Source organism: Argentina silus (assembly GCF_951799395.1).
Source record: "Argentina silus genome assembly, chromosome: 17".
Taxonomy (NCBI): Eukaryota; Metazoa; Chordata; class Actinopteri; order Argentiniformes; family Argentinidae; genus Argentina; species Argentina silus.
This window is the reverse complement of record NC_139671.1, coordinates 9,046,713-9,073,805: the sequence shown is the minus strand read 5'-3', so window position 1 is coordinate 9,073,805 and position 27,093 is coordinate 9,046,713. Positions and strand designations below refer to the sequence as shown.

The following is a 27,093-nucleotide window of genomic DNA, read 5'->3' as shown; positions in this document are numbered from 1 at the left end:
TGGGGGTTGTAAAGGGGGTCCTGACCACAGTGGGCTCACACAAGGCAGTCTGTGTGGAGCTAACCAAAGCCCCTCCCTCCTCTGTTTCCCTACAGATGAGCTGGAGAGAGAGAGAGAGAGAGAGAGAGAGAGAGCCGGAGAGAGAGAGAGAGAGAGAGAGAGAGCAGCTGTGTGTGTAAGAGTGAGGTGCTCAGTCCTGAAGAGCACACACAGCAGCACAGAGCACAGCGCTGAGGCATTGCACTGAGGACTATGCAGAGTAGTGCCTGAGTTTGTCCTGAGGACAGACACCACAACTGGTAAGACATGTTTACAGCTTGTGTATATCATTTGTAAAATATGCTCTATAAAAGTTAGTTTTTAGCCATGTACTGCATGATTTTTACGTTCTTTGTTTTCACATACATTCTTGGTATATTTTATAAGTGTTTTTATATGCCCTACAGATCAGAATGGGAAACACTGACAGCCAGTACAGCAGCTTTATGGTTCCTGGGAAACCAAAGTCCTGCTCTCTTAAGTTCCACTCCAGTAAAGAGGAGGTCCTGTCCCCACATAGCTGGTGGAGGGACAGTGAGGGGGGCTCAGGGTACAAAACCAGAGGCACAGGGAGGGGCTGCCTGCCCCAGCACAAGAACAACCAGCCTTATAGCTCGCGTCACTACGAGCACAGCATCAAGGGGAGCAAGGGAGGCTCTAGCACCAAGCTAAGACCCAGCTCTCCACAGAGGTGTGGCAGAGGAGATAGCTCCCAATTGACTCGAAAGAATGGCCATCACTATGGTTACCTTGACGGCAGCGGAGAGAGTAATGGCCTCAGTGGGAACGGACAGGGGACCCCTGAGGGGACGTCGCTGTGTGAGCCTCTGGAGAACCACAGCCCTAAGGTGCTCCTCAGTAAGGATGGCAGCATGCGCGTAGAGTTCACTAACGCCAGGATAGTCCCTGTGGAGACTCAGGGCCTGTCCACCCACCCAGCAGCAGCCCCAGAGCCCTCCCTCAGGACCAGCAAGGGCAGCTCTCTGAGCTCGGAGGGCTCCTGGTACGACTCTCCCTGGGGCAACACAGCTGACCTCACAGACAACGTCTTCACCTGCAGCCAGACCGTGGACAACAGCAGCGGCTACACCACCTACTCCTCCACACGCACTGAGGAGACTGGCTGTGGTTACAACAGCAGTGGCTACAACACCTTCTCATCAGCCCGCACTGAGGACATCTCCCCTGGGTTTAACACCAGCCTCCTATTCCAGACTGTGGACAGCAGTAGTCAGTATACAAACAGAGGGTACAACAGTAACGGGTACAACACCTGCTCGTCAGGCCGCACTGAGGACAGTGGCATCGGGGACTCAGTGATTCTACACCCAGACCAGAGGGAGTTTAGCCTCAACTCAACTCTTGTGTCCCTGCCTGACCTCTACACCAACCCCAGTGTAGCTTCCACATTCCCCACGGGCCAGTTTCAGGATGTACCCCAGCACCGGGCATCGCTGGCCTCAGTGCTGGACGCAGTCATCCAGGAGGAGAGTTCAGATGACCAGCGGTACTCCTCTCACACACTGCCCTGCCGCAAGGCCGAGCCCGTCACCTCCAGCAACAATAGGAAGGACTCGCTTAAGAGCCGCATCAGGCGAATCAGCGATTGGACTGGAAGTCTGAGCAGGAAGAAAAGAAGGCTACAGGTGAGGGGGGGAGGGGACGAAGGGGCGGCGGGGGGTGGCAGGACTGGACATGTAGACTCTTATCAGATTATGTGTCCACACAGTTGTCTGTTTAGAGTATGTTTGATGGTAATGTTATTGTTCAGGTTGTTGTGGTCAACGTGATTGCTGCTGGCACTGTGGATCCAATCAGATGAAGCAGAACACTGTAATGTCACATGGACATCTTGATTGTCATTCTATTGCTTTTGAATGACCTCTGGAACAGTGGAGCCACTGAGATATTTGTATAGTTTTTTAAAACAACATCAACTAATTTAGGTTACCGTTACACTATTGTGAAAGGTGAAATGAAGGGTATGCTCTGGACAACAATGGCTGATTATATAGTCATAGAACTCCTGGTCCGCACTCAAAAAAGAGAGTTACGGTTTCTTTTTAGTAGTATTTATTGAATTCAGGGATAAACAAACCTTTCGGTGTTCATCAGTGTTGTCAGCATCTTCTCTGAAGGAGGATTAGATAGTCATACCCTTCAGCAGTTTTGGAATCTTACATAATTTGGACAGAAATGATGTTATGTAATAGTGAATGAGCTGCTAAGTCTTTGTGTAGTTTTGGAAAATATTTACGTTGGAAAGATTCTAAAGATTGATGTGCTCTGTTGAGAGGGGAGTTCTTTTCCTTCTCGTTTTGTTCCTAGAGAAAAGTGCATTAGTCCAGATGTACAGTCCAGATGTAGGCTAGTCTGACAAAACCCTCAGTACTTCTTGGGCAGAGAGAACTGGTGGTTTAATTTGTTGTGACAGAGGACTAGAGGAGGGGGGATCAAGTAATGACAGTGTCATATGATATGACGCCAATGCTTTTGGTGTATAATGTGTTGGCTGTAGCCTGTGTGTGCAGACTATGTAAGAGGAGCCCTCTACCTCATAAGAGGAAGTGTTTATTTATACCCCAATTAAGGGATTACAGTCAGCATGCTATTTAATCAGTGGCATTCTAAGGTGTTTTGTTTTTCCCCTGGCCCCATGTAAGGAATGTGAATGAATAGATACATATGTTCTGTAAGACCTCTAGATTGGTCTACAGAATATCTATGTCTTCATTGACCTGAATCATTCAGGGTATCAATAACCAGGGTATTGTACAGTGGTGAGTGACTGATGGTTGCAGAATGGCAAGGGAATCATTATTTCTGGTCCAGGAAATTGTAGGAAAGCAATGGATAACGATATTGCTCTTGTATACACTATCTCTGATATTGTAAGTTGATCTTTCACTCAAAGGGCTAGCTATTCATACATGTCTGCTTCTTTCCTCCAACCCACTTCCTCACTCCTCAGGAGCCCTGCGGTAGTGAGGCCAGTGAGGGCTTCAGCAGTGGAGTGGACCCTGGGTCAGCTGACCCCGGCTCCCAGGTGACTGGTCCTCTATGGAACCCACTCCACACCCAGGCCCAGCTCCAAGCCCAGTCGGCCCACTCTGGTTCCTCCAGAACCCTGCAGGGCCAGCAGAGCCAGAGCGACGCCCTCAGGCAGAATATCTATGAGAACTTCATGCAGGAGCTGGAGACGGGCTGCAGTGGGCCTGAGCGACCCGAGCCCTCGGAGGGGGAGGGGGAGGACGGGGGGGAGGGCGAGGGGGAGGGGGAGCAGGGGGAGAGCAGCAGTGGCTCTCTGGGCTCTCTGGAGCAGCTGGACCTGCTGTTTGAGAAGGAGCAAGGTATGGTGAGACGGGCAGGCTGGCTCTCCTTCAAACCCCTCCTCACACTGCACAAGGACAGGAAGCTGGAGCTGGTAGCCCGACGCAAGTGGAGGCAGTACTGGGTCACACTCAAAGGTGGGTCTCCCCTGCACTCACTAAAAATCTGTGCTGTGCTGTATACGTCTTTCCGATATACAGTGCTGCTTGAAAGTTTGTGAACCCTACAGGGATGGTCATTATTTTTGTATAAAATATTAAAATAAACTTTAAAATCTTTATCTAAACCTGTAATAAAGACATTCCAAATAAAGGACACAAACAAAAAAATCTGATATAGTATAATATTGTTTATTTAACAAAAGTTGTTTATTTAACAAAAACTCAGATTTCATGTGTGCAAAAATATGTGAACCTCTTCAGTCAATAGCTTGTGGCACCTCCATTAGCAGACATCTGTTTTGAGGGATTTTTGCCCACTCCTTCTTACAGAACTCAGCCAATTGAGTGAGGTTTGAGGGGTGTCTGGCATGAACTGCCCGCTTCAGGTCCTGCCACAGCATCTCAATTGGATTTAGATCAGAACTTTGACTTGACCAATCCAAAACACAAATCTTCTTTCTCCTGAGCCATTCTTTGGTAGATTTGCTTGAATGCTTTGGGTCATTGTCTTGTTGGAAGACCCATTTTCAGCCCAGCTTTAGCTCCTTGACTTCCCACCACCATGCTTGACTGTTGGGATAAGGTTCTTTTGGTAATAGCCAGTATTGGGGTTTCGCCAAACATAGTGGTTTTGATTGTGACCAAAAGGTCAATTTTGGACTCATCTGTCCAGAGAACAGACTTCCAGAAACCTTCGGGCTTGTCCAGGTGGTCTCTGGCAAAGTTAAGACGGGTAGTTTGGTTCTTTTTTGACAGCAGAGGCTTCTTCCTAGCAACCCTCCCATGAATGCCATTTCGATTCAATGTTCTTTTTATTGTTGAAGCATGCACATGCAGCATGGGAGGTTATGTTTGGGTTGGCTTTTACCTGATTTATTATTTGGCTCTTCTAGGCCGAGTTGCTGTCGTGTTAAATGCTCTCCATTTATAAATAATTTGCCTCACAGTGGACTGATGGAGCTCAAATGTTGTGTGTTTTACATTCACCTGTATGGGTAACACAAAACTGACCAGGTTTCTTATCTCTATTTATCAGAGTCCCGCCCAAAGTCTTTCCTAAAGATCTCTCCTTTGAATGGTTCATTTGGTAGCCAGTTATTTACCCACCTGATTCTACTTACCTGCTTGATTTAACCAATGCAACTTGGGGTTCACTTATTTTTGCACATGCATTAATTTCTTTATAATTCAGTTGTTCTACTACACGCATGATTTCCTCTAAACCAACATATGGAATCGGTAAATATAAACCTGTTATGTCAGATAAAAAAGACTGGTTCTGATTAAATAAAGATTTAATGGTAAAAAAATCTATAATTGCACATACTTTCAAGCAGCACTGTACATTCTGTGTGCATTCCCCACACAAGGCTTAGATTAATGCATAACAGGGTATGAATGCTGTATGAATGCTGTGTATGTGTATGAATGCTGGTATGAATGCTGTGTCTAAAGCCTCCTCTACTCCTGGTGCAGGTTGTACCCTCATGTTCTATGAGACCTATGGGAAGAGCAGCCCTGAGCAGGAGCTGTCCCCACGCTACGCCCTATTGGCAGAGGACAGCATTGTGCAGGCCGTCCCTGAGCACCCCAAGAAGGAGAATGTCTTCTGTCTGAGCAACGCCTATGGAGAAGTCTATCTGTTTCAGGTCAGTTCAGACTGCTGCATCATTAGTTGGGTCTGTCACGGAGGTCCTCATTTAACATGGTTGTTTTTAATATATCTATAATTCAGAGTACTCCACAGAATGATGGAATGTTAGAATGTGAGCTTGTTGCTTAGCAGAGGGTTTATGAAGGTTTATGATTCCGCTGTATTTTCTTCCCCATGGCTCCATGGTGATGATAGTCTTGTGGTTTTAACTCTCCGGTCTGTAGGGAGGGTTATATTGCACCACGTCCTCCTCTGCTCTCTAACTCATGCTATGGGCCGACCAAAAGTATGAAGTGAGCTGTGCTGCTTTTTAGGATTTGATGTGCTGCTGTTCTGGTTGGTAATTACTATGTTGGTGTTGGTTATATCCTGTCCATGATATTGCCAGCTTTACAGCTCTATTGTTTCACATTCTATAGTAGGGTGAAATCACAGGTTGTTGTTGTGAAAAAACTTCCCTATTGGCTGGTTTGAGTGGCCTACTGTATGCATTTGCTCTGTTTGTTAGGGGTAGGGTAGTTGACCCCTTTTTTCCATCTTATAAAGTGGAAAGTATTGTCTCTTTAATGTTCTTCACACCAGTTTAAAAGCATGAAAGCACCTTTTTATTCCTAGATTAACGTTCTTTTGATTCAGTTATGGAGTGTTTACCAGACACACAAATCACAATGTGGGCCCATCTACCAAACATCTCCATGGCAACAGGGAGTCTTGGCCTGTTGCTCTGAGAGAGGGAAGTGAATGAATGTGCCAAAGGGCTTTTGTCTGGCACTTAAGGATCCCCGTCTGGCAGGGAGAAAGGCTGGTAATGAGAGCCATGTTACCCCGCCCCTGGCACTGAATCACCTGGCCCCGTTCCTCCCCGCACTCCCCACAGGCTGCCAATCTAACGGACCTGGAGAACTGGGTGACGGCCATCCATTCCGCCAGTGCTTCTCTGCTGGCCAAGCGGCAGGGGAAGGAGGACACGGTGCGCCTACTCCGCAGCCAGACCCGCGCCCTGCTGCAGAAGGTCGACATGGACGGCAAGATGAAGAAGATGGCCGAGCTGCAGCTGTCTGTCATCAGTGACCAAAGGAACAGGAAGGCCATTGAGAGCCAGGTGAGAAGAGGGAGTTTAGAAGGGTTAGAGGGGTGTGTGTTTGTTGAGATCAATGGCCAGAGAGTTGGACTGGCCATTCAAACAAGCAGTTAGTTAAATTGGGCAATTAGGTAATTAGTGTCTCAGCTGAAATGGAAATCAAACCATTTTAGATTTAATGAACCAGAGATATATACCTGCATGACACTTTCTTGTTTCTGCCCATATTGCCTGCAAGTTATAACCTCCATGTAATGGCAAAAATCATTATGTAATGCTATCCTTCTGGAACATTCAGACTTTGAGCTTAGATGTGTTGGCAACATCATTTGTTGAAAATTGTGTTAGGCACATCCAGATTCAACATCACATGCAGAGTTTTAATTTGTATTCCAGATGTTTTGAGTCTAATGGGCTATTACCAGCAACATTCTATCCACTCTGCATAGAGTGCCGTTGTAACTGGAAAGCCAGATGAGGTCATTGCGTAATACACCAAATGCTGATGTGTTGACAGCAGTTATTCACCTTGAAACCCCCTTTATCACCAGCTGCCCCCCTGCCCCTGAGTAAACAAGGGATGGTTTCCCGCAACAGCATTACTGGTAGTTAGAGCCCCTTTCTTCTTAATGACAGGCCAGGGGACGGGTCATGCCCAGTTTGGGGGGAATTAGGGGATCAAACCCCAGTGCCTGAGCTCTACTGCAGCTGGTCTCATCTCTAGGCCCCCCGCTCACTTTGATGTACATCTCTCTGAAAGTGATACTAGCTCTGCCATTTGAAGTGAACCTCTTAGGCCTCATCTCAAGATTAGACCCTAATCTCACCAATGTACAATCAGTTACACATTTTCCCTCAGTGAAGGGGAGAGAGAGAGAGAAGAGAGGAGGAATGAGAGAGATGGATAGAGAGAGATTCCTTTGATTCCTCACCACTGGCTATAGAATGGCTCATCTTTCCATTAGGAAGGGCTTTTCATTATAGAGGGAAGACGCCATTCTACTTTACTGAGGTATGACATTGTGTGTGTTTGTGTGTCCATGTCCACAGATCCAGCAGTGGGAGCAGAACCTGGAGAAGTTTAACATGGACCTGTTCCGCATGCGCTGCTACTTGGCCAGCCTGCAGGGCAGTGAGCTGCCCAACCCCAAGAGCCTCCTGGCCGTGGCCAGCCGACCCTCCAAGATGACCCTGAGCCGCCTGGGGATCTTCTCTGTGTCCTCCTTCCATGCCCTGGTGAGGCCTGCTCCCCATATAGCACTCCCCATATAGCACTCCCCATATAGCAACATATAATCTGTTCATATGGTTTGGTGAATTGTGAAATCTCAAAAAGGCAAAATATAATCTTTTTATCTGATCTCAGATCTGCACCCGTGACGAGGCAACCTTGCGCAGGCGTTGCCGTTCACTTTCCCGAGGAGGGCGGAACAAGAGGGGTCTCTTCTCCTCTCTGAAGGGTCTGGACAGCCTTACCAAACGCAGCAAGGAGAAGAGGCAGTCTGTGTCCCAGGTACTGTACGGTTTTACATCCTCCCTTACCGGCTCCACAGAGATCATGATAAAATCAGGGGTCTCATAATTCTGTGACCTGCTCACACTCCAACACCACGTGAATGCCATGGGTGAAGAATAACTCATTAAGGAGTAGGATGAAGTTCTGTGCTTGCTAGGGGCTCCATGGATTAACGTCCAAAGAATTTATTAGGTGGGCTTAACCTATCAGCTGGGCAGAATCTCTGTGGGTTACCCCTGGCTGTGGCGCCCCATTTGCCATTTGCCTCTCTCCTTTTTATCACCTGTATAAACAATCCTTTACAAGGGACCTCTTGGCTCCCGACCCGACGGCACATTTCTGTAGCCCTTCTGTTTTGAACAGAGCGCCCGTTTGATAAATCAATTTGAGAAGCTGGTTCCTGGAATGTGTTGTTTTCACTCCTCACGGGCCATGACCCATAAATTACCCAGACTTAGTTGAATTTGCAACATTTCAAGGGGAAGGGGGTAGGTAGCTAATCTAACTTTTTGTTTGGGAACATTCCAAACGGAGGCGTTGAGTGAAGGAAGTATTTTGTTCCCTCATCAGGGCCGTAGCAACCTGCTGAAACTCTCATCATTCGCTGAAGTGTACTCTAGTCAACCTCCAACATCCCCGCCCCTTCCCATGCTTGATAAATGCTCCTCTGAGAGTGGTCTATTTTTGGATGTTGAGAGTTTCTAACTTTAGTGAAGGGCAAATCTCACATGACCATCCTTGTTTAGTTTTTCCCAATGTGATAATAAGATAGGTATGGTAAGGCCTCTTCACTCCCTCCCCAACACGTGCTCTGTTGACACTCTGAAAGATGCGTCTCACATATAGACACACTTGGTCTGCTTAGTCACATGGTGTGTTCATATTTATTTCTATTTCACCATTCTATTTCACCATTAAAAGTTGGACAGCAGCGGGGGAGATGTTTCAGAAAAATCTCAAATGTAGACACACAAACATTATAAACAAATCACATATGCCGCTCAGACAGACACAGTGGTAATGCCCAGGGGCTGTCAGGGTTATCTAAAAAAATATTTTAGTGCACAGATGTAACACACCGGTCTATTGATCTCACTGACTTATACAGGTCAAACACAGTGTCACAAAGCCATAGGCCATGGTTCCCTCCTTACACATAGCATATAGTGAGAGATTTCACAGCAGTCAAGGTCTTTGTTATGAGTCTAAGTAAGCAAAAGCATAATCTACCAGAGAGGGCACTCAATGGAACAGAGATTGAACAGGCATTACTAGAAGCCATATGTGGTTAATTGTTGCAAGCTGCAGTGCGCCAGTGGGGATAAACAGATGGTTTGTGTAAACCGCGCCGTCTACTAAATGTCCGACAGCCCCACATTTACCAAAGGGACTCATTCTGCGCCATTCTTCTCTGCCAGCCATTGCTTTTTATTTGGAGGGTGGGGAGTTGGGGAGTCACTTTTAAAAGCTTGTAAGAGAGCTGTGATGTAGAGGTGATGAGTCACCCATTGTCAGGACCCTCAACCCCCCCCCCCTCCCTCCCCCCGGCCCAACTTGAGAAAAAGAGGACAAATGTAGATGTTAAATGACTAGATAAAAAAAAGCAATCTGTCGCATGAGCATTTTGAAACTGAAACTGCACCCGTAGCGCTGCTAAAATAGATTTGATAGGCTGTTGGTATTTGGATGGCACCTTAGCTCTGTGGTGGTCCTGTCACTGGTGGTGGTCTGAGGGAGCAGTGGTGGCTCGGAGGGCAGACTGGCATGTGAGGCGAGGGGAGACAGTCTCCATCCCCGCCAGCCTGATTACGGCTGTTCCATCTGTCTGACTCCCAGACCTGTAATTTCAGCATCACCAAACCCCTTATTTCTCCCATGAATCCTCCGGGCTAATTTTGGTTTCAAATCTGGATCTGAATAGTATCAAAGCCTTTGGTTTAGACGTATAGTTTTAAATTAAATGTAAATAAAGATTTTATTTTTAGTAAAATATTTTTTGGGAGAATTTTATCTTGATTTTATCTCTCTGAATCTGTATTTGCTTTTTCCATGTTGCAGATTTTCGAAAGTCATACTGTTGGAAACCCTGGCCTGTGCAGCTCAGAGGTACAGTTGTCCTTTTGTGTATTTTTCAGTAACCACAGAAAGGATGTGAAGTCATAATCTTGCTCTACTTAATAGCTGCTGATGTTCTATTTTTAGGTCTGAAAATGAAATGGTGGTCTAAAAATGTTCTTCAAACTTTTCTCCCTTGTTGAAGAAAGTGTCCTGAGTCTGCCCCTATGTTTGCTCAGAGTTAAGACCCAGGTGCTGGACTGGGAGTATTGTTATCAATCAATTTCTCAGACTCACTAATCCTCCTATGGGGGAGAGTGGGGGATAGCGGGGGACTTCTATTCACACAGGGTCAAGCATAGCACAGCTGTCACAACAGCCTGCTGATCTGTTGACACTGCTTCAGTGCAAACAGGCAGGCGTGAGGCAGGCAAGGAGCCTTCCGAGGGACAGGAGAGAGAGGGGGGAGAGAGGGGGAGAGTTTGACCGACAGAGGGCCTTTATTCTCCCAAAATTCCATTGTCCCAGAGTATTAATCCCTCTGTACTGGCAGAGAATGACTCCCCCCTCTCTCTCCCCCATCCTCCACCTCCCTCCCAGACCTGTTGCTGTGTGCATTCAGTGGCTTTTGGCTTTAGTTCAACAGACACACACAACAGCTGTGAGGGACGTGGAAGACGTGATTTCATATGAGCTGAATTGTAATATATTATTTATATTTATAGACGAAATTAATGATTTATTTGTAGTGTAGATTATCAATATTTAATGCTAAAATGCAATGAGGAAGAAGTTGCAGAATAGATTAGTTTTTACTAAGAGATCTTAAATGCTTGGTTGAATTATTTAGTAACCGACAACATAAGAGCATAAAATCATCAGCTCTGAAACTTAATGAACACATTATCCCTCTTTTTTCTCTTTGTCTCTTTATCTTACCATAACAGAGATTGGACAGGCTTCCCAAAATGCAGTTAATAGCACCATCTGAAGGCAACACGTGGTACAGCACTTTGGAAACTCAAGTGAATATGCCGGACAACCAAGTTGTTATTGTCTCCATAAAACCGGATTTCCTCGTGTCAGATGTGCTATCTTTGGCTTGTAAGGTAAACATACTGCAATTTCTCATTACTAATGAATCTCAACACTGCTGTTGCTGTGTAGGCTTGCTGTAGGGTACAGCTACTAGTTTAATTGCTCTAGATTCTTTAATAATTCATGCGTTTCCTCCCTAAGAAGAGCTCATTCACTGCATCCTTTGGGCCGAGAGGAACTATGAATATTAGTGATTCTGAGTGTACAGTAGTTTGATGTGTTAGACCTATCCTCTTGTGTCTTGCTTTAGGAGAGACAGTTGGACCCGAGTCAGCACTGCCTACGTGTGAGGAGCAGTCATGTGGGCCAGGATACAGAGAGCAGCACACCAGCGCCCACAGACTCTGTCAGTGACTTGGTGAGGCCCTCCGACATCACTTACAGGACTCAGTCACTGATGCAATAATTCATTCAGTCACTCACTGTGTTTGGTTCATGCTGCGTCAACTTTTTGCATTCACTTCAAACTCTAATTCATCCATTATTTCTTGTCTCTTTAGCAAGTACATTGAGGTGTATGTGATGAATGCTACTTCACTCTTCAATATGCTTTTACTAAACAGGTTTATGAAGAGTTGGAGGTCTTCCCTCTCAATGAGTTCACCATACAATTATCCCGCCCTGATACAGCAGTAGACTTCGGTGAGTCAGAAATGAACATGCGCCTGTGTCTGTTTATTGTAATGTCATGTGTTACTCTGCTTTGACTTCTGACCACTCCTATCTATAGGTTTTGCTGTCACAGGTCATGTAGATGGGGCCAGGAAAAGCCATGTCTTTGTGAGTGAGGTCAGCCCAGAAGGACTGGCCTTTATTGAAGGTATGTCTTTCCAGTTAGTAAAATTTTCTATTTTCAATTCTCAATTTTCACATTCACATTCACAGTACATAACAGAAAACTAAAGAGACAGAACAAGATATGGTTTATTCAAGAAAACCCAGTGCCAAACATCCCAGTGGCTGTGTAGACTGATTGATGATGTCTCCTGTCGTTCCCACAGGGCTGAGAGCAGGGGATGAGATCCTGGTTCTGAATGGGACCAGTGTGTCCACGCTGGATCTGGGCCTGATGCAGATGTTCTTCAGCCACCAGACGCTCCACCTGCTGCTCAGGCGAGAGGACACGGTCCCTGACGACCACAGCTCTGTCTGGCCAGACTGTGACGTCAGCTACCCTTGTCAACCAGCACCACCCCCAAGCCAGCTCACCCCTTGGACCACAGGTAAATGTCAATCTCATCTTAATACAGATACTACCATCTATTCACAAACAGCTGTAGTGTTTCACCATTCTTTGGATCAATCTACTTAATTTATAACCTCTTTGTTTACATTTGGTTCATTGGAAGGCATTCATTGTTGTCTACCAGATACAGGTTTTCTTTTTGCCACTAGAGGGCCTCAGAGAGAAGTGTCCTTCAGCCTTTGTATTGTATCTGTGCTGAGAGGCAGTGTGTGGGCAGCATGCTGGGGGGAATGTCATGCTGCTGAGTGTTCAGGCCTGGCTGGAGATGCTGCACCATGCTGCTCTAATTAGGAGAACTTGATGACAGTTGGCATGTTTCACTGGACAGAGTGGAATCACTGTCTAAATGGCACCATGGTGGATATAGTTATAATATAATTATAATAATATAATACCATGGGAGGGCAATCAAGGATTTTACATTTAGAGATGACATGAGTATCCGACATAATTATGTCATTGACAAACAAAACATATGTGGCCATAGTACAAATGATAGAAACACAGAGTTATTCCTGCTGGCGTGATGCCAAGTTTTCAAGCTCTGTAAAACCTGTGGGAGAGGAGTGAGGACAAATGAATTGCTCCTGCCTGCTGGGCTTTTAGTGAAGCTAAATCAACGCTTGTTGACACCAGTCAGGTGCACTTAACCGCCAGTAGAGATGCCCTACCCCAGGGGACAACAATAAAACTGCAGCTAGTGCATCTTTAACCTAGACTTCTCTCTTAGCATTTATAGAACTTTCTGCCTCCTTTAGTTCAGTCCATGTCTTTAATAATTGTGGTCCTGTCTACTTCTCTCAGATATACCATTGGCCCAGGAAGTCTCTGAGAAATGTGTAGTGCCTGCCTTGGATGAGGTGTCACTGTTGCCACGATCCACGGATGGAGCGGAGCAACTTGGACAGGTAAGATGGAGTGTGATAATGGGAGAGAGTTAAGAGCAGTGGATGGTGTGTTTGGTCCTGATTCAATGCCAGGTCATCCACAGCTGCCTGGGTCTTGGCCAGCTAAAAACAGTGCCACCACACAGTATCAATACTGTTGGCTTAAATGTACGGGACTGGACTGTGGACTTACAGAACGGGCCTGGAAATGAAGGCTTAGGAACACCACAGCAGCGATGTGGATTTGGACCTCGGATTTGAAGACTGTCCGAGCCCTGTCAGCAGCCCATGACCCCGAGTAGACTACTAATCCAGGCTTAATCCTTAAGTGTGTGTGACAGAGAGACGGGGAGAGTACGGCAAACCCAAGGATTATAATCCTTGTGGGAGGTCTTAACACGCTGGCAGGTACATAGGGTGTTGTTTAGCTGTCCAGCTCCACCAACAGCCAGAGGTTCACCCCAGGAGAAGCGTCCCCGTCGCCGTCCATCAGGGCTATGTGCTGGGTGCTTTCACTGGAGGAGGAAGGGGAGGTGGGGGAACTTTCTCTTGGCTTCACCTCGCTGTCCCTTAGGCAGTCCTTCAAGGACAGGCTGGCTCAACTGTTGGATGATGTGGCCTCCTGCACGGCCTGTGAGCTGGCAGCCGATAGAGTCGTTCTGCTGGTAACACATTCGCTGTGCTCTGTGTGGCTGAGCTGGTCTCCTAGCATTGTTTATGTTGCATTGATGCGTTGGTCGAGGTGTGGTTGTATTGCTTTGATGTTGATCGCCTTCAGTATAATGGAGAGCAATGAATGTACTGTTATTATCGTTGTTGTCTTACTGCAGAGAGAGGTATAATTTATACAGTAAGATACCAGTATGTACTCACTCCTCTGAGACACAGAGCAAAGTGTAACAGGAAATAATAAGCTCATGCTTATGAGAGAATATTTTTCACCTTTTCTGTCTACCCTTGCTTCTATGTCTGGGCTATTAAAAGCTGGATAGCTGTGCAGCACATTAGTCCTAACTTCAGGAATGTATCCATTTGTCAGCACTTTATTACAGCTTGGCAGGACAAATTATGATGACAAATGGGCAAAGCCCTCGCTGGGGAACCTCCCTGTTATATGTCCCACTGAGGATTGTCTATGTGTGCACCGCTGATAATGCTGCATTTGGCAAATCTGCACGCTGAAGATATTTTAGAGTGTGAGAGTGGGGTCTCAATGTGGATGAGCAGAATTATGTTTGGTGAAGTCCCTGCTCAGAAACTAGAGACTAGACTAGATTATTCTATTCTTGCTCCCAAGCTGCTAGCTGCTCTCTTTCATGGGTTATAAAATAGTTTGCTGTCATTGCTCATCTCAGACAGTTTGCTCATTACTTTTTAATCATATTCATTAGTGTAACTGAAATCATATGGGAATAGATTTAACATTCACATAATTACTGTGGGAGAATGTGGCACCCTTTGGCTCATTCCCAGATTCCCAGTGGCACCCAGATAGCAGTGTTTACCAAATCTCTCTGATCCCTATTCCCTATTCCCTATGACCACGATACAGCTGCCAGGCTTAGACCTGGCCCTCTGCACCCTCTGCCTCTCAAACTCCAGAGGGAGAGTTCGACTGGCTCTTAAACAGCTCAGAGGGTCGATGATTTAAACTGACATATGATTAGGAGCTTGTCAGTGTACATTTGAGCTGAGCTGTAATCTTAACTCCCCTGGTTAAAAGTTCAGTCATTTGAAATGCAGAGCTAAAATGAACATCTCGTCTCTCTGTTCTGTTCCCTCAGAGTGTGGAGACTGAGTGCACGCTGTACCAAACCTTCCCAGAGGGCTGTGGGGCGGTGGTGGATGGCCAGAGGAACCCCTACTCCACAGAGCCCAGCCCCCAGTCCCAGAGGCCCTGCCCCAGACACATGTCCATCTCCGAGAGACTGTGCAAGGTCATCCAGGAGCTGGTTGACACAGAGAAGTCCTATGTAAAGGTAGGCTTTCTCACGCTCACTCATGCTGCCTCTCTGTGTGAGCACTGAAAAATCCTGTCAGGGGATTCATAGTTAATGAGTAATGTGCTTACGAAAAATAAGTGTGTGCAAATGAATGGTCTCTTAGTGACTGTTTGCTGACGGTCTGTAAATGCCTGTTTACCTTCTGCTGCTCTGGCGGTCAAGTGTCTGGATGATGAGAGTGATGATTTCTCAGTCTGATGGTGATGATTTCTCAGTCTGATGGTGATGACATTTTAGTCTGATGGTGATGATGTCACAGTCTGATGATGTCCCCCTCCTCTCTCTCTGTCATTCAGGATCTGGGCTGTTTGTTTGACATCTACCTGACGCCCCTACAGAGTGAGACTTTCCTCAGCCATGATGAGGTACAGTATGGAGGGGGGCTATAGAACTCCTCACACCACAGAGAGCGATTAAGAGTAGATATCTGCTAACATATGTAGTAACATAAACAGCATTCTGTGCTGCTGTATAACTATATATATATATATATATATATATATATATATATATATATATAATAATAATATAATGACTTGTTACTTTGCTTGTTAGCAGTTTATCTCTTCATGTCTGTCCACTGAGTTGTTACTGACAGTGATGTTCTTCCCTCCCTCCACCAGATGGAGTCCCTCTTTGGCAGTTTGCCTGAGATGCTGGACTTCCAGAGAGTGTTCCTCCACACCCTGGAGGAGCGCATCGCTTCGTCCCCCAACTTCAGCTCCCTAGAGACCCCTGAGCAGTTCAAGGTACAACCAACAGGGGGCTGGAGCTCGAACATACTCAGCCTTCATCATCAGGATATCCATTATGTCTGCCACCAAACATTTAGCCTACAGTGTTGCAGAGTGTAACTGTGAATTCTCTCTCCCTCTCTGTATTCAGACACTTCTTTTCTCATTGGGAGGGTCCTTCCTGTACTACGCCGACCACTTCAAGCTTTACAGTGGGTTCTGTGCCAATCACATCAAGGTCCAGAAAGTTCTGGAACGAGGTAAAGACTGTTCTTCTTGTACAGTAAATGTGAACATTCCAATTACAGTACTCCATATTATAGGTTGTTATAGGCGGGACATCTTAAATGTCAGATCAAGTGCAGTTATCAAAGCTTTATGCTGCAAAAGCAAGGCACTCATTATTTCCTCTCAACAGCTAAGACAGACCAGGCCTTTAAGGAGTTCTTGGGGGCGAAGAACCCCACCAAGCAGCACTCGTCAACTCTGGAGTCCTACCTCATTAAACCAGTCCAGAGAGTACTCAAATACCCCCTGCTGCTCAAAGAGCTGGTGTCTTTGACTGACTCGGAGAGTGAGGAGCATAGTCACCTAACAGGTATCACACACTGCTGCTACACATACACATACACACACACACATTTGTAGCAATATAGCTAATGTAGTTCTGGCAGACTTGCTGGGTATGAACTATATTGACTTGTCCTGTAACACCCCTGTTTCTCAATATCAGAGGCCCTGAGAGCCATGGAGAGGGTAGCCAGCCACATCAACGAGATGCAGAAGATCTATGAAGACTACGGCACTGTGTTTGACCAGCTAGTAGCCGAGCAGAGGGGCCCTGAGAAGGAGGTACAATCATCACACACTTCACGGTCAAATGCACATAAAAATAAAGTTGTATTTGTACAATTTTAGAGTGAAGCCCTTCAGGTTCAAACCACTGGACTGACTTTCCCTCTCCCTCCCTAGGTGACAGAGATCTCCATGGGAGAGTTCCTCATCCACTCCTCTTTGGTGTGGCTCAACCCTCTACCTTCCCTAGGCCGCATGAGGAAGGATCCTGAGCTGACGCTGTTTGGTGAGTGGGTATTTTCAATGAGGAGCTAAACCAGACGGAGAAGTTTCTTCTGACGTAAAGTGTGCAAAATCAACGATAAAACAATATCTGACTAGAATCTACCTTCTTCTTCTTCTATCTTAAATCTGCCCCTCCAGTTTTTAAGAGAGCAGTGATCCTGGTGTACCGTGAGAGTATCAAGCTGAAGAAGAGGATGGTGAGTTCAACCCCTCAAATATACATATATTTCCACATATGATGCTACCATACCATACATCTGATGTCACATGTTGGATCTCTAATATGTGGGTCTCTATGTTTGTGTTTGATGCAGACCACCTCACGCTCAGGGGACCTGGACCCCTTCAAGTTCCGCTGGCTCATCCCAGTGTCAGCAGTGCAGGTCCGCCTGGGGAACACAGCAGGTAAGTGACCCTCTCCACCCTCTGACCCCAGCCTGTTTGTCCACTCAATCTGCTCTGTGTTCCTCTTACTCAACTGACTAAAGTATTCTCTCTATTCTTCTCTCTATAATGACAGGGACAGAGAACCCTTGTATCTGGGAGCTGGTTCATACCAAGTCCCAAGTGGAGGGGAGACCAGAGACTGTGTTCCAGCTCTGCAGCAGGTGAGAGGGGAGACCAACATTAAAAAGGGACCATTTTAATTGAATCCAATAATCATTGAATTAAGCCAGTAGAACAAATGTATACAGGTAAATGTACATGGCCTGTATAATAGAAATAGTCTAATGTGTATATGTGTGTGTGTTTTCCAGTGGTTTGGAGAGTAAAGCCAGTGTTGTGAAAGCTCTTCGCTCCCTCCTGAAAGACAGCACAAGGAGGCTTCTCCCACTCCCAGCAGAGAAGGGTTTCAGAGAGCACCTGGGCTCCCTCCGTAGGAACCAGCCAGTAGTGGCCAGAGGCAGCTCCTGGAGGAGGAGACAGCAGCACCACACAGAGGCCCAGAGGACAGGCCAGCACCACTCCGACGACGGCAGTGTGTCCAGCGGCCTCCACCCTGGAGACACTCACTCTGAGCCCCAGCTCCCCAGCCGCTCCAAGGGCCTCCCCAGCCTAAAGAGCAACACGTTGGGCAAGAGGGCCAGGCTGTGCTCCTTGACCAGCGCCCTGGAGGCCCAGCTCCAGAGACTAAACTTCACAGAGGACACAGTGGGGAGCGCAGGGTCCCAACACGAGCAGCTAAGGCAGGGATGCACCCAGCCCTACCCTTCCCAGAGGAGAGGGAGCAGCCTGCAGGGGGCCCAGGGGGTAGGGGTTATGGACGAATCCCAGTGTGTGAACCTTAACACCCTGCTGGGGAGAGACTTCAGTGTTCAGAGCCTGACCTCCGTGGTCAACGAAGACTGCTTTTACGACACGGTCATGGGTATCCAGAAGGCTGCCATTCCCACACTGTAGGAGTGCTGAACGCTCCCTGTACTGGTCAACCCTCTTAGCAGCTGGCTAGGGTAGAATCTGGTCAAGGTGCTATGTACTAGGTGGACTTCCTCAAGTTCCACTATTACAGACTATGACCCTGGTTAGCGTAGCATGCTTTACTGAAACAACTCTGATCACATAATCTATCTGTTATTGTAAAAATCAAAATGGATGCCCATTGGACTTTTCTGTTCCTAATCATGCTGCACTCTAAGCTATGAACACAGTTGCCTACATTCAATAACATTCCTTTTTTTTCCTCACTCTTCTACACAGTGTATTTGTAAATATTATATTATATGTATATTAATGAGTAGCTTTCTATTCTTCATTGCTCTTTGACAAAAGCAGTTGCTAGTTCAAGACTGGAATTGCTTGATTTAAAGGAACTTCAGGAGTATTTTTAGGGGTGAATTCTATTTATATTTTGGTCTTACTTTTATTTGATTATGTATCAATTTCTATATCCTGAAGAACTACAAATAATAAGTGGCATGTTTCGTATTTAATTATTTCCTATTTGAACTCATTAAGTTAAAAAGCTCCCTTTAAGCTCTTTCATGTTTGAGGTGATTTGAGGCATCACTGAAAATACTATTGTTGAAATATTTTGTTATCTTTATTCAGATTTGGCTGAACTGTAATTTATTCTTCAATATGTGTATATCCTTTTCATAAGTTTGACGTTGTACAGGCAATGTAAGATAATGCAGTATTTAATAAAAATTTAACTTTTAAAAAACGTATACTAGAGCTGTCTTGATTGAAAGAAATAATGCTCTTCATCAACCCCCTTGCACACACACACACACACACACACACACACACACACACACACACACACACACACTGACACTTTACCCTTCCAGCTCCAACAGTAGAGAGCTCAGGGAACTCGAGCTCTGAGACTGTGGGGTTATGGACCAGTGCTGGCAAGAACTAAGAGCTACAGACCGGCATGTCTGTAGTTTTGTTTCCCCTCCAGGCTTAGTTGTGTGTGTGACTCACACAGATTTTTTCTTCAGACTGTAGAGATGGGGCTCTAGTGAGTGCAGCTACAGCAGCGAGAGGGGCTTTTATGCAGCCTTGCAGCAGCACTACAATGAGTCATAATTGTCCCTCTCTCCTGGTCTTTTTGTTAGGAGGGTTTGTGGGTAATGTAAATCAGCGTGGGTGTGGAACACTTTGACAGCATCCTTCTTTGTCAGCCTGTCTTTATCGCCAATTACAGGGAAACGAGGGAGAAGAAGAAATAAGTGAAGGGAATATTTTTTCAGCTAGTAGTTGTCTGATGGTGAAAGTCCTTGGACAGTGTTGGATCTATAGGATGAGATGACATCCCAAGCTGCCCCCTTCTTTGATAGTGATGAAAAAAGACACAGACAGACAGACAAAGGCAAACAAAGACATCCACACCCACACCCACACACACACACACACACACACACACACACAACATGACACAACACACACAAATCTATAAGGTAGCGACAAAGACACACACACACACACACACACACACACACACACACGCACACATATATATATATAGTTTATATATATATATATATGAGAGAGAGAGAGGTCCTTCTACGAGGGTAATGTGGAACAGATTTATCTAAAAGAAAACAGGAGGCTGCGTGTAGTGGTAAGCCGGTTTAGTTCCTGTTGCCACAGTAACACCTGTGTGAAGGACCATAAAGACAGCCCACTCCACACACACACATAAATTCAACATGAGCCTCCAGCCCCCGACATACTGCCACTCAAGAGCAGTCTAACAGCCAGGGGAAGAGATGGAACACACTCTAACACGCTTCTTCACGCAAGAGAAGGGCTTGGATACAAAGCTGAAGTGTTGGTGTCTCAGCAGAGCAGTGGGGGGATTAGGGGAGGTGTGGATGACAGAAGGGAGGAATGGCTGCATCTCTCTCTGAGCTCCACAGCCCACTGGCAGCTGCACTGACAGAGTGCTGAAGGAATCGCAGAAGAGCCATTAGTGCCTGGGTCCTCCTCTTCCTCCTCCTCTTTCTCCTCTCAGAACTCTCCCTGCCTACAGCCTACTGCCTACTGCCTACCACCAGACTCTTCTGCCTGCTTCGTGCTTGTTTCTACCCTGAACAATAGCGGGATTTTCGCTCCACAAAGACCACAGCAATACAAATAGACAGGCGTGCTCTGCGTGCTCAGTCACGGCAGGGTCTCTCTGCATCAGCCATCAGTGGATCCCTGCCATTCATCCATCCAAGACTGTCCTTGTGAGGCCTCCAGGACCTACAGCACAGAGAGAGAGACCTGGAGAGAAGAAGATCTCTACACACAACCTCTGAGAGCTCCATCGCTTAACCTCAGTGTGGGATACTTTGACCAGGATTCCAGCCCCAGTAGCTAGCAGCCTTGGGGCAGTAGGGTGCTGGCTATAGCTAACTGGGTTCTCTGGCAGTGGAACACGCTAATGGAATGTGCTGTGCTTTGACTGGCTTGCATTCAACTGGCATTCACGGCTGGGGTCCTCACTCCACCTGGGGTGGGCAGTGGTACACACTTTATGAAAGCCTAAACTAGCACTCGCTGACCTAACATACTAATATACGTGTGTGTGTGTGTGTGTGTGTGTGTGTGTGTGTGTGCGTGTGTGTGTGCGTGTGTGTGCGTGTGTGTGTGTGTGTGCGTGTGTGTGTGTTTGTGTGTGTGTGTGTCCGAGTGTGTGTGCGTGTGTGCGTGTGTGTGTGTGAGTATGAGTGCATACACACTCACATATTCTGTTGCACACAGGAAAAACATTCTCCTCTGGGTGCTGCAACTGGATGATTCTAACAGGATGTAATACTGGTGAGTGCTTTGCATTTGTATTTTTTCCTCTTTCACTTTCATGTGAGGTTGATTTGAATACATTTATCTATAACAGATTGACTTCCGTTGCTAGGCAGACCGCAGCTAATCTGTAATCTACTGTTGGACCGAGATGTGTCTATGGGTGACAGTTTGTGTACACTACAACATCTGTTAGCAACTTGAAAATGTTACAGAACACGGGATAGGTTTCCATCCTCCTTGTTCTAAGAACTTTGCTGAGAGGTTGTTTATTTCTCCCATCAGGATATGGATTCAATCTTTTCCCTGATCATTCCATAACAAAAATAGCTATGATAGAGGAAAAGAGATTAAGAGTCTCTTAAACAGCTAGTTGTTCAGCCATCCACATAGATCATATCCTGTTAAAACAGCCATTTACCTTAGAAACCTGTCATTAATAATGTTATGGTGATGGCCTCACTGATGAAAATACAGACCATCAACTCAACGCCTGACAGGTAATAGTGAGCATTGCCTGTGACTGTGGTAGTAAATAGGCCATTTATATTCCTGTCCATTTGATGATTTAGGGAGTCTTGATGCTTGATGCCTCCTGGCTATACTGGCTGCTCGTGCATGAGTATTTCAGCCGCAGGGATGATCTCTCAAGTTCTGACTCCTGCAACTTCTGACACCTTCACCTTATCCTTTCTTATTGCATTCATTGTTACCAACATCAATTCCCCTTCACAGTTCTTGTGACTTTGTTAAGTCTAAATGTGTTTCTTAGATTCAATACTTTGTTTATTCTTTGGAGTCTACTGCTCATGCTACTCTTCACCTTTAAAAATAGATTTGCTGAATGAACCCAACACATGTTTTATGGCCCTGTATGAACAAGCCCTTAAAGAGAGAACAACAAGCAAAGCAGAACCTGTAATGAATTCCAGACTAATCATGCATCTAAATAGCCTGGTTTTACTGTATTTAGTTTTTTCATTACACCTCTATAAACATTCTTTGGCGATCTGACAAGTTTCTTTTTCAAAATGGAGTCTTCAAACAGGCAATGAAAGCTTTGCAACGATGCTTTCCAGTTCAAATGAACACTGGTTTAGAAAAAATGTGAGCCTCCTTTGGAAAGACTGCCAACTGTGTTTGCCGAATGGTAGTCCTCAATGCTCACGTCCATTAAACATGATCAAACCTAAGAGATTAGTTAATTACCAATATTGTGAAGAGCAATAGTACCTCATTTCATGTATGCAGTCTCATAGAAATCATAGGAGTGAGAAGTAAATAAGGTGTAGAATGTGGCAATGAGAACCATGCTGCCTCAGAGGCTACACCACAAACTAGAGGAGGCCTCTGAGCTGGAATAACACCGCTCAATGAGAACCATGCTGCCTCAGAGGCTACACCACAAACTAGAGGAGGCCTCTGAGCTGGAATAACACCGCTCAATGAGAACCATGCTGCCTCAGAGGCTACACCACAAACTAGAGGAGGCCTCTGAGCTGGAATAACACCGCTCTTATGAGAGTTGCCTTGGTTCCCCTCCTCTTCCCACGCTCTCCTTACAGCCCTGGGAAAAACATGCACCAGATACAGCACACACACTCATGTACACACACTCATGTAGTCCCATAAGTAGGCTGGGATAGGACTTCTGTCTGCTCATTCTACTGTCAAAATGTCCCTCTCTAGGATATTTATAAGATGTTGAAAAGGTTCATTATTAAAATCCCATACTATTGTCATCAATCTTTAGTCTACCTAGTTGCGATGTAAGCACATGTTTATTTGTCCTTTGAGTCACACAAGGGAAAGTTCATGACCTTTCTTGTGTACTTAGTAAACTCTTGCCAAGATGGAGTTCAAGGGAAAAAACTGAAATCAGAAAATTCACTGGAGCTCTTTATTTCTGAGACATATGAGGTCAATTCTTCACCATTTGAGTCATGTGCAATAACGAGTATGTGCTGTATATATATATATATATATTATTATTTATTTTTTTTATTTTTTTTACAAAAAGTGTAGGGCCTATGCTTTAACTGTGCTGTCATTGATTCAATGATGAAAAAATGATGAAATGATGAAAAAACACAGCATATATTTGACTGATCTGTTATCAAAGATATGTCATACTGTATATATATGTTATACTGTATATATATATATAAGGGAAGCGGGAAAACTAGTGTGGTGGCAAAAACTAGTGTGGTGGATGCATGTACTGTATTGTTAAACATGCATCAAATTTATCTGACTTTATTCCCATTTGACTAGTAGATGGTTGCAAGACAAGCTCTGTTACAAGCTCAACTATGGTGCCCGGAGGGGAAGGGACAAATCTATGAAGCACGCTTATAATAGCCTGCCATATCATCTCTCATATCACAGCCCTACATACCACCGGTCCCATGGTACATGGTAACTACATAACATATCCTACAGCACAATTCCAGAATTTGGGACAAATTTCTCACACACACACACACACACACACACACACACACACACACACACACACACACACACACACACTAACTAGGTGAATACTGATACACACACAGTACAGTTCTGAAATTGTAAGTGTCATGGCATGATGAGGCCCCAAGAAGGGTCCTACCTGTATGTGGAGCCCAGTTCACGCTGTCATTTAACCTTTTTAGGATGCTGGTGTTCATGGGCGTGGAGGAGAGGACAGTGAGCCTCTAGGAGTGGGATATAATTAGAGGACAGGATGGGTCTCCTAATGAGGACTACAGCTGTGGTAATGATCATGGTGGCATTTTCCCTCCAGAGTCCCTCAGGGGGTGGGTAGGTACGGGCCCTGGGAGGTAGCCTGCCGTCACTGGGCTGTTAGGGATAATGGCTGGTGGGAATAAGCAGACTGGCTAAGGTCAATTTATGTTCTCTTCCAGTAATATATTTTCATTTTCAAATTAATGTACTGTTTCCCCCTAGGGAAAGAAAACCAAAGGAGCAGGGGGTAGTTTGGTCGGGAAGGAGGCAGTTTGGTAGTCTGATGGGGAGGGGAGAGGAAAATTGATGTTTTATGTTTAGCCCTCTGGTAATTGTCCCTGTTCAGGCAGGTCTGCCACAATGGGGCGCTTTCTGCTGTCACACAGTGGATATATAGACAAGGGATTACAATAAAGATAGGTTCCGACTGTTGGTCTACTGCTGTGTTTAATCCAAACAAAAGGAGGGGGCGGTTCACAGTCTTATCAGTGTCTTGCAGTCTGCAATAGTTCACACGGTCACATGAAGGGCGACACCTGACTGAAAGCGAAATGGACGCAGGTCCTCTTCTCCATCCTTGGGTTTTATTGTGCTATGCGACAAAACACACAAAGCCAGTGAGTTGCAAAATAACGTACAAATAAAAATGTCTAAATTACATACGTTGCCAGGCAAAGGACACCAACATTTGTGAGATGCTCCTTTCAGATACTCACATATGCAGCGATGAAGAATATTGGCTTACAGTTATACCTTCTTTTAGCACATTCTCTGGCTGCTCATTGGCAGAGAGCACCCTCCTTTGTGGGTCTTTGACTGAATCAATGACCTTCAGGTTACTAGTCCAGTTCTTTAACCACACCACATCGTTCAGTATGTTGCAGTATTTCTCTCAGTCCAATGCTCCATTCTCCTCAGTGGTAGCTCACAAACAAGGATGCGTGCCGTGTCTTTTATGGTACACTGAAAGGGATGGAATTGTATGTACTGTTGCTAAGGAGATGTTAGGAAGAGCAGATTGTTACACTCTGGGAAGCTGTTCACCCTATTATTTATTTTTTTAATATATTTTTTTTTTCCTTTGTGCCCAGAAATCTTTGAAGTAGAATGACGCACCATCGCACACTGTCCAAGCCACACAAAAGGTAAGGATGTATTTTTTTTCATGCTGCAATAACAGACAAACTATTTGCTTACCACCACAGAGACTACACACTATATGAGGAATTAAACATGACTAATTTTGGCTTATTCAAATAGCTCCATGGTAAATATTAGTTGTTTTTTTATAACAGCAGCATTTAATTGACAGCTGATGTGAAAAAAAAACAGCTGGAAAAGTGTAACCCACTTTCCGAGGAAGGGCACTGCAGCTTTAAATGCACATAATTGAGCCTTTCAATGAAAACCACAAACTCAGTCACTGGAATCTGAAATGCAGTGTCAAAATGCGGGCAAACAGAAAGCTGCACTCACACATACTTGTCCCCTAAAAAAAAGAGAAAAAAAGAGAAAAGCGCAGTCTCCTCTCCCCATCACCAGCCCCTGTGCCTCATCTGTCTGATCGTCACGCTTGCTTGCTCAGTTCAATTCTCATTTCGCTTTTTATCGCAGCCCACTGGAGCCTGCACTGAGGAATTATCTGCTGTCAGGACCTGCGCCTGGGCGATAGGGAGAGACTGAGCGAGCTCGGGCCACCGCAAGGTGAGGGTGCCGGGTACAGGGGAAAGAGGGAAAATCAGACGTGGAAAATCAACGATGGCATCCTCCGCCATGCAGATCCTCGCCTTCGCCCTGGCACTGCTGGGCGTCCTTGGTGCCACGGTGGCCACGCTGCTGCCCAACTGGAAGGTGAGTGCTGACGTGGGCTCCAACATCATGACCGCCATCTCCCAGATGCAGGGGCTGTGGATGGACTGCACCTGGTACAGCACTGGCGTCTTCAGCTGCACACTGAAGTACTCCGTGCTATCTCTTCCCGCTTACCTGCAGACTGCCAGGACCACCATGGTTCTGTCTTGCATGATGGCTTGCCTGGGCCTCTGTCTTGCTGCCCTGGGGCTCAAATGCACCCGCTGGGGGGGCAGCCACCGAGCTAAGGGACACACAGCCATTGCTGCAGGCGGGTGCTTTGTCTTGGCTGGCATCCTCTGCCTGGTGCCCGCGTCCTGGTTCACCAATGAGGTAATAACCAACTTCTTGGACTCTAATGTGCCACAGAGCAATAAATATGAGCCTGGAGGGGCGGTGTATGTGACCTTCGTTTCTGCCGGGTTCCTCTTGGCTGGGGGGGTGATCTTTTGTTTGTCATGTCCTGGAAAAAGAGAGGGACCGCTGGACTCCGCTTCCTCCGCCCACCCCGACAAACTAATGCAGCAGCAGCTGCACCAGGAGCAGCTACACCGTGACCAGCTACACCGCGAACAACTGCAACGAGAGCGGCAGAGCCGTGAACAGCAGACGCTTCAAGAGCAGCCAAGCCGTGAGCAGCTACATCGTGAGAACATTGCCCAAGATAAGCTCCAACCAGATGATACTCAGCAGGAGAAGCCACTAAATGAGAAGCTCCACCAGGATCAGGAACAGCAGTACTACTCTCCTTCAAGAGTCCCTCCAAAAGACGTCAGGGCCGGCTACAGTCTCCAGGACTATGTTTAGTTACCCTGCTCTCGTTCGTAGGGCGAGAATACTACAGACTTTCCACTGAGGCTCCTTGACTGCCTTTGTGAGAGGAAAAGAGTGGAGAAGAAATGCAGGGGTGGGGAGGAGGAGGATGGTAATGACTTTGACAGCCTTATCTCCCCCTCTCATCTGTTCTCTCTCTACTGCAAGCACAAGCAGTAAAGGTATTCCCAAAGTATTGGAAAAGAGAGCTTGTGGATCCAGAATCCTCAGTGAAATGCCTTGACTAGTGCTGTGGGTGAAGTGACATGAGGATATAGGGAAGGCGAGGGAGACGTGTCATAGAAATGCACAAGCACAGCAAAGTACCGGTACTGTAAATCTGGTGAAAGGTTCCATTACAAACAGATGTAGAGGCTTTTCAATACCAAAGGTTTAAATAAGAAAAAAAGTGCTGATAATTAGCTGCTAATGATAACATTAGAACTTTGCATCATAAACTGTCAATCTACATGAAAAGGAAAATGTAAAAGCCATTCTTAGCAAGCTTGTGTCCTTTAGAACCCATTCGCCTTGTGAGACTAAATAATCATCCTTAATCATATTTCTGAAGCTAAA

General features: G+C 45.9%; 2 protein-coding genes across 2 annotated transcripts; both read left to right on the top strand.

The window, feature by feature from the left end:
* Window positions 1-452: 452 nt before the first annotated feature.
* tiam2b (TIAM Rac1 associated GEF 2b) lies at window positions 453-18,556 on the top strand (the record flags this gene model as incomplete). Its single annotated transcript, XM_083688882.1, has 23 exons — window positions 453-1,685; window positions 3,011-3,506; window positions 5,007-5,179; window positions 6,062-6,286; window positions 7,316-7,501; window positions 7,632-7,838; window positions 10,784-10,945; window positions 11,185-11,292; window positions 11,498-11,576; window positions 11,665-11,754; window positions 11,936-12,157; window positions 12,985-13,088; window positions 14,852-15,046; window positions 15,367-15,435; window positions 15,694-15,819; window positions 15,956-16,064; window positions 16,223-16,402; window positions 16,538-16,656; window positions 16,777-16,885; window positions 17,023-17,081; window positions 17,199-17,289; window positions 17,405-17,492; window positions 17,643-18,556. The coding sequence occupies 23 exons, from the start codon at window positions 453-455 to the stop codon at window positions 18,283-18,285; spliced, it is 5,073 nt and encodes a 1,690-aa protein (XP_083545008.1). The 3' UTR covers window positions 18,286-18,556.
* A 7,055-nt stretch (window positions 18,557-25,611) lies between these two features.
* On the top strand, window positions 25,612-26,511 carry cldn20 (claudin 20; the record flags this gene model as incomplete). Its single annotated transcript, XM_083689471.1, has 1 exon — window positions 25,612-26,511. One exon carries the CDS (start codon window positions 25,612-25,614, stop codon window positions 26,509-26,511), a length of 900 nt encoding a protein of 299 aa, XP_083545597.1.
* Window positions 26,512-27,093: the final 582 nt, after the last annotated feature.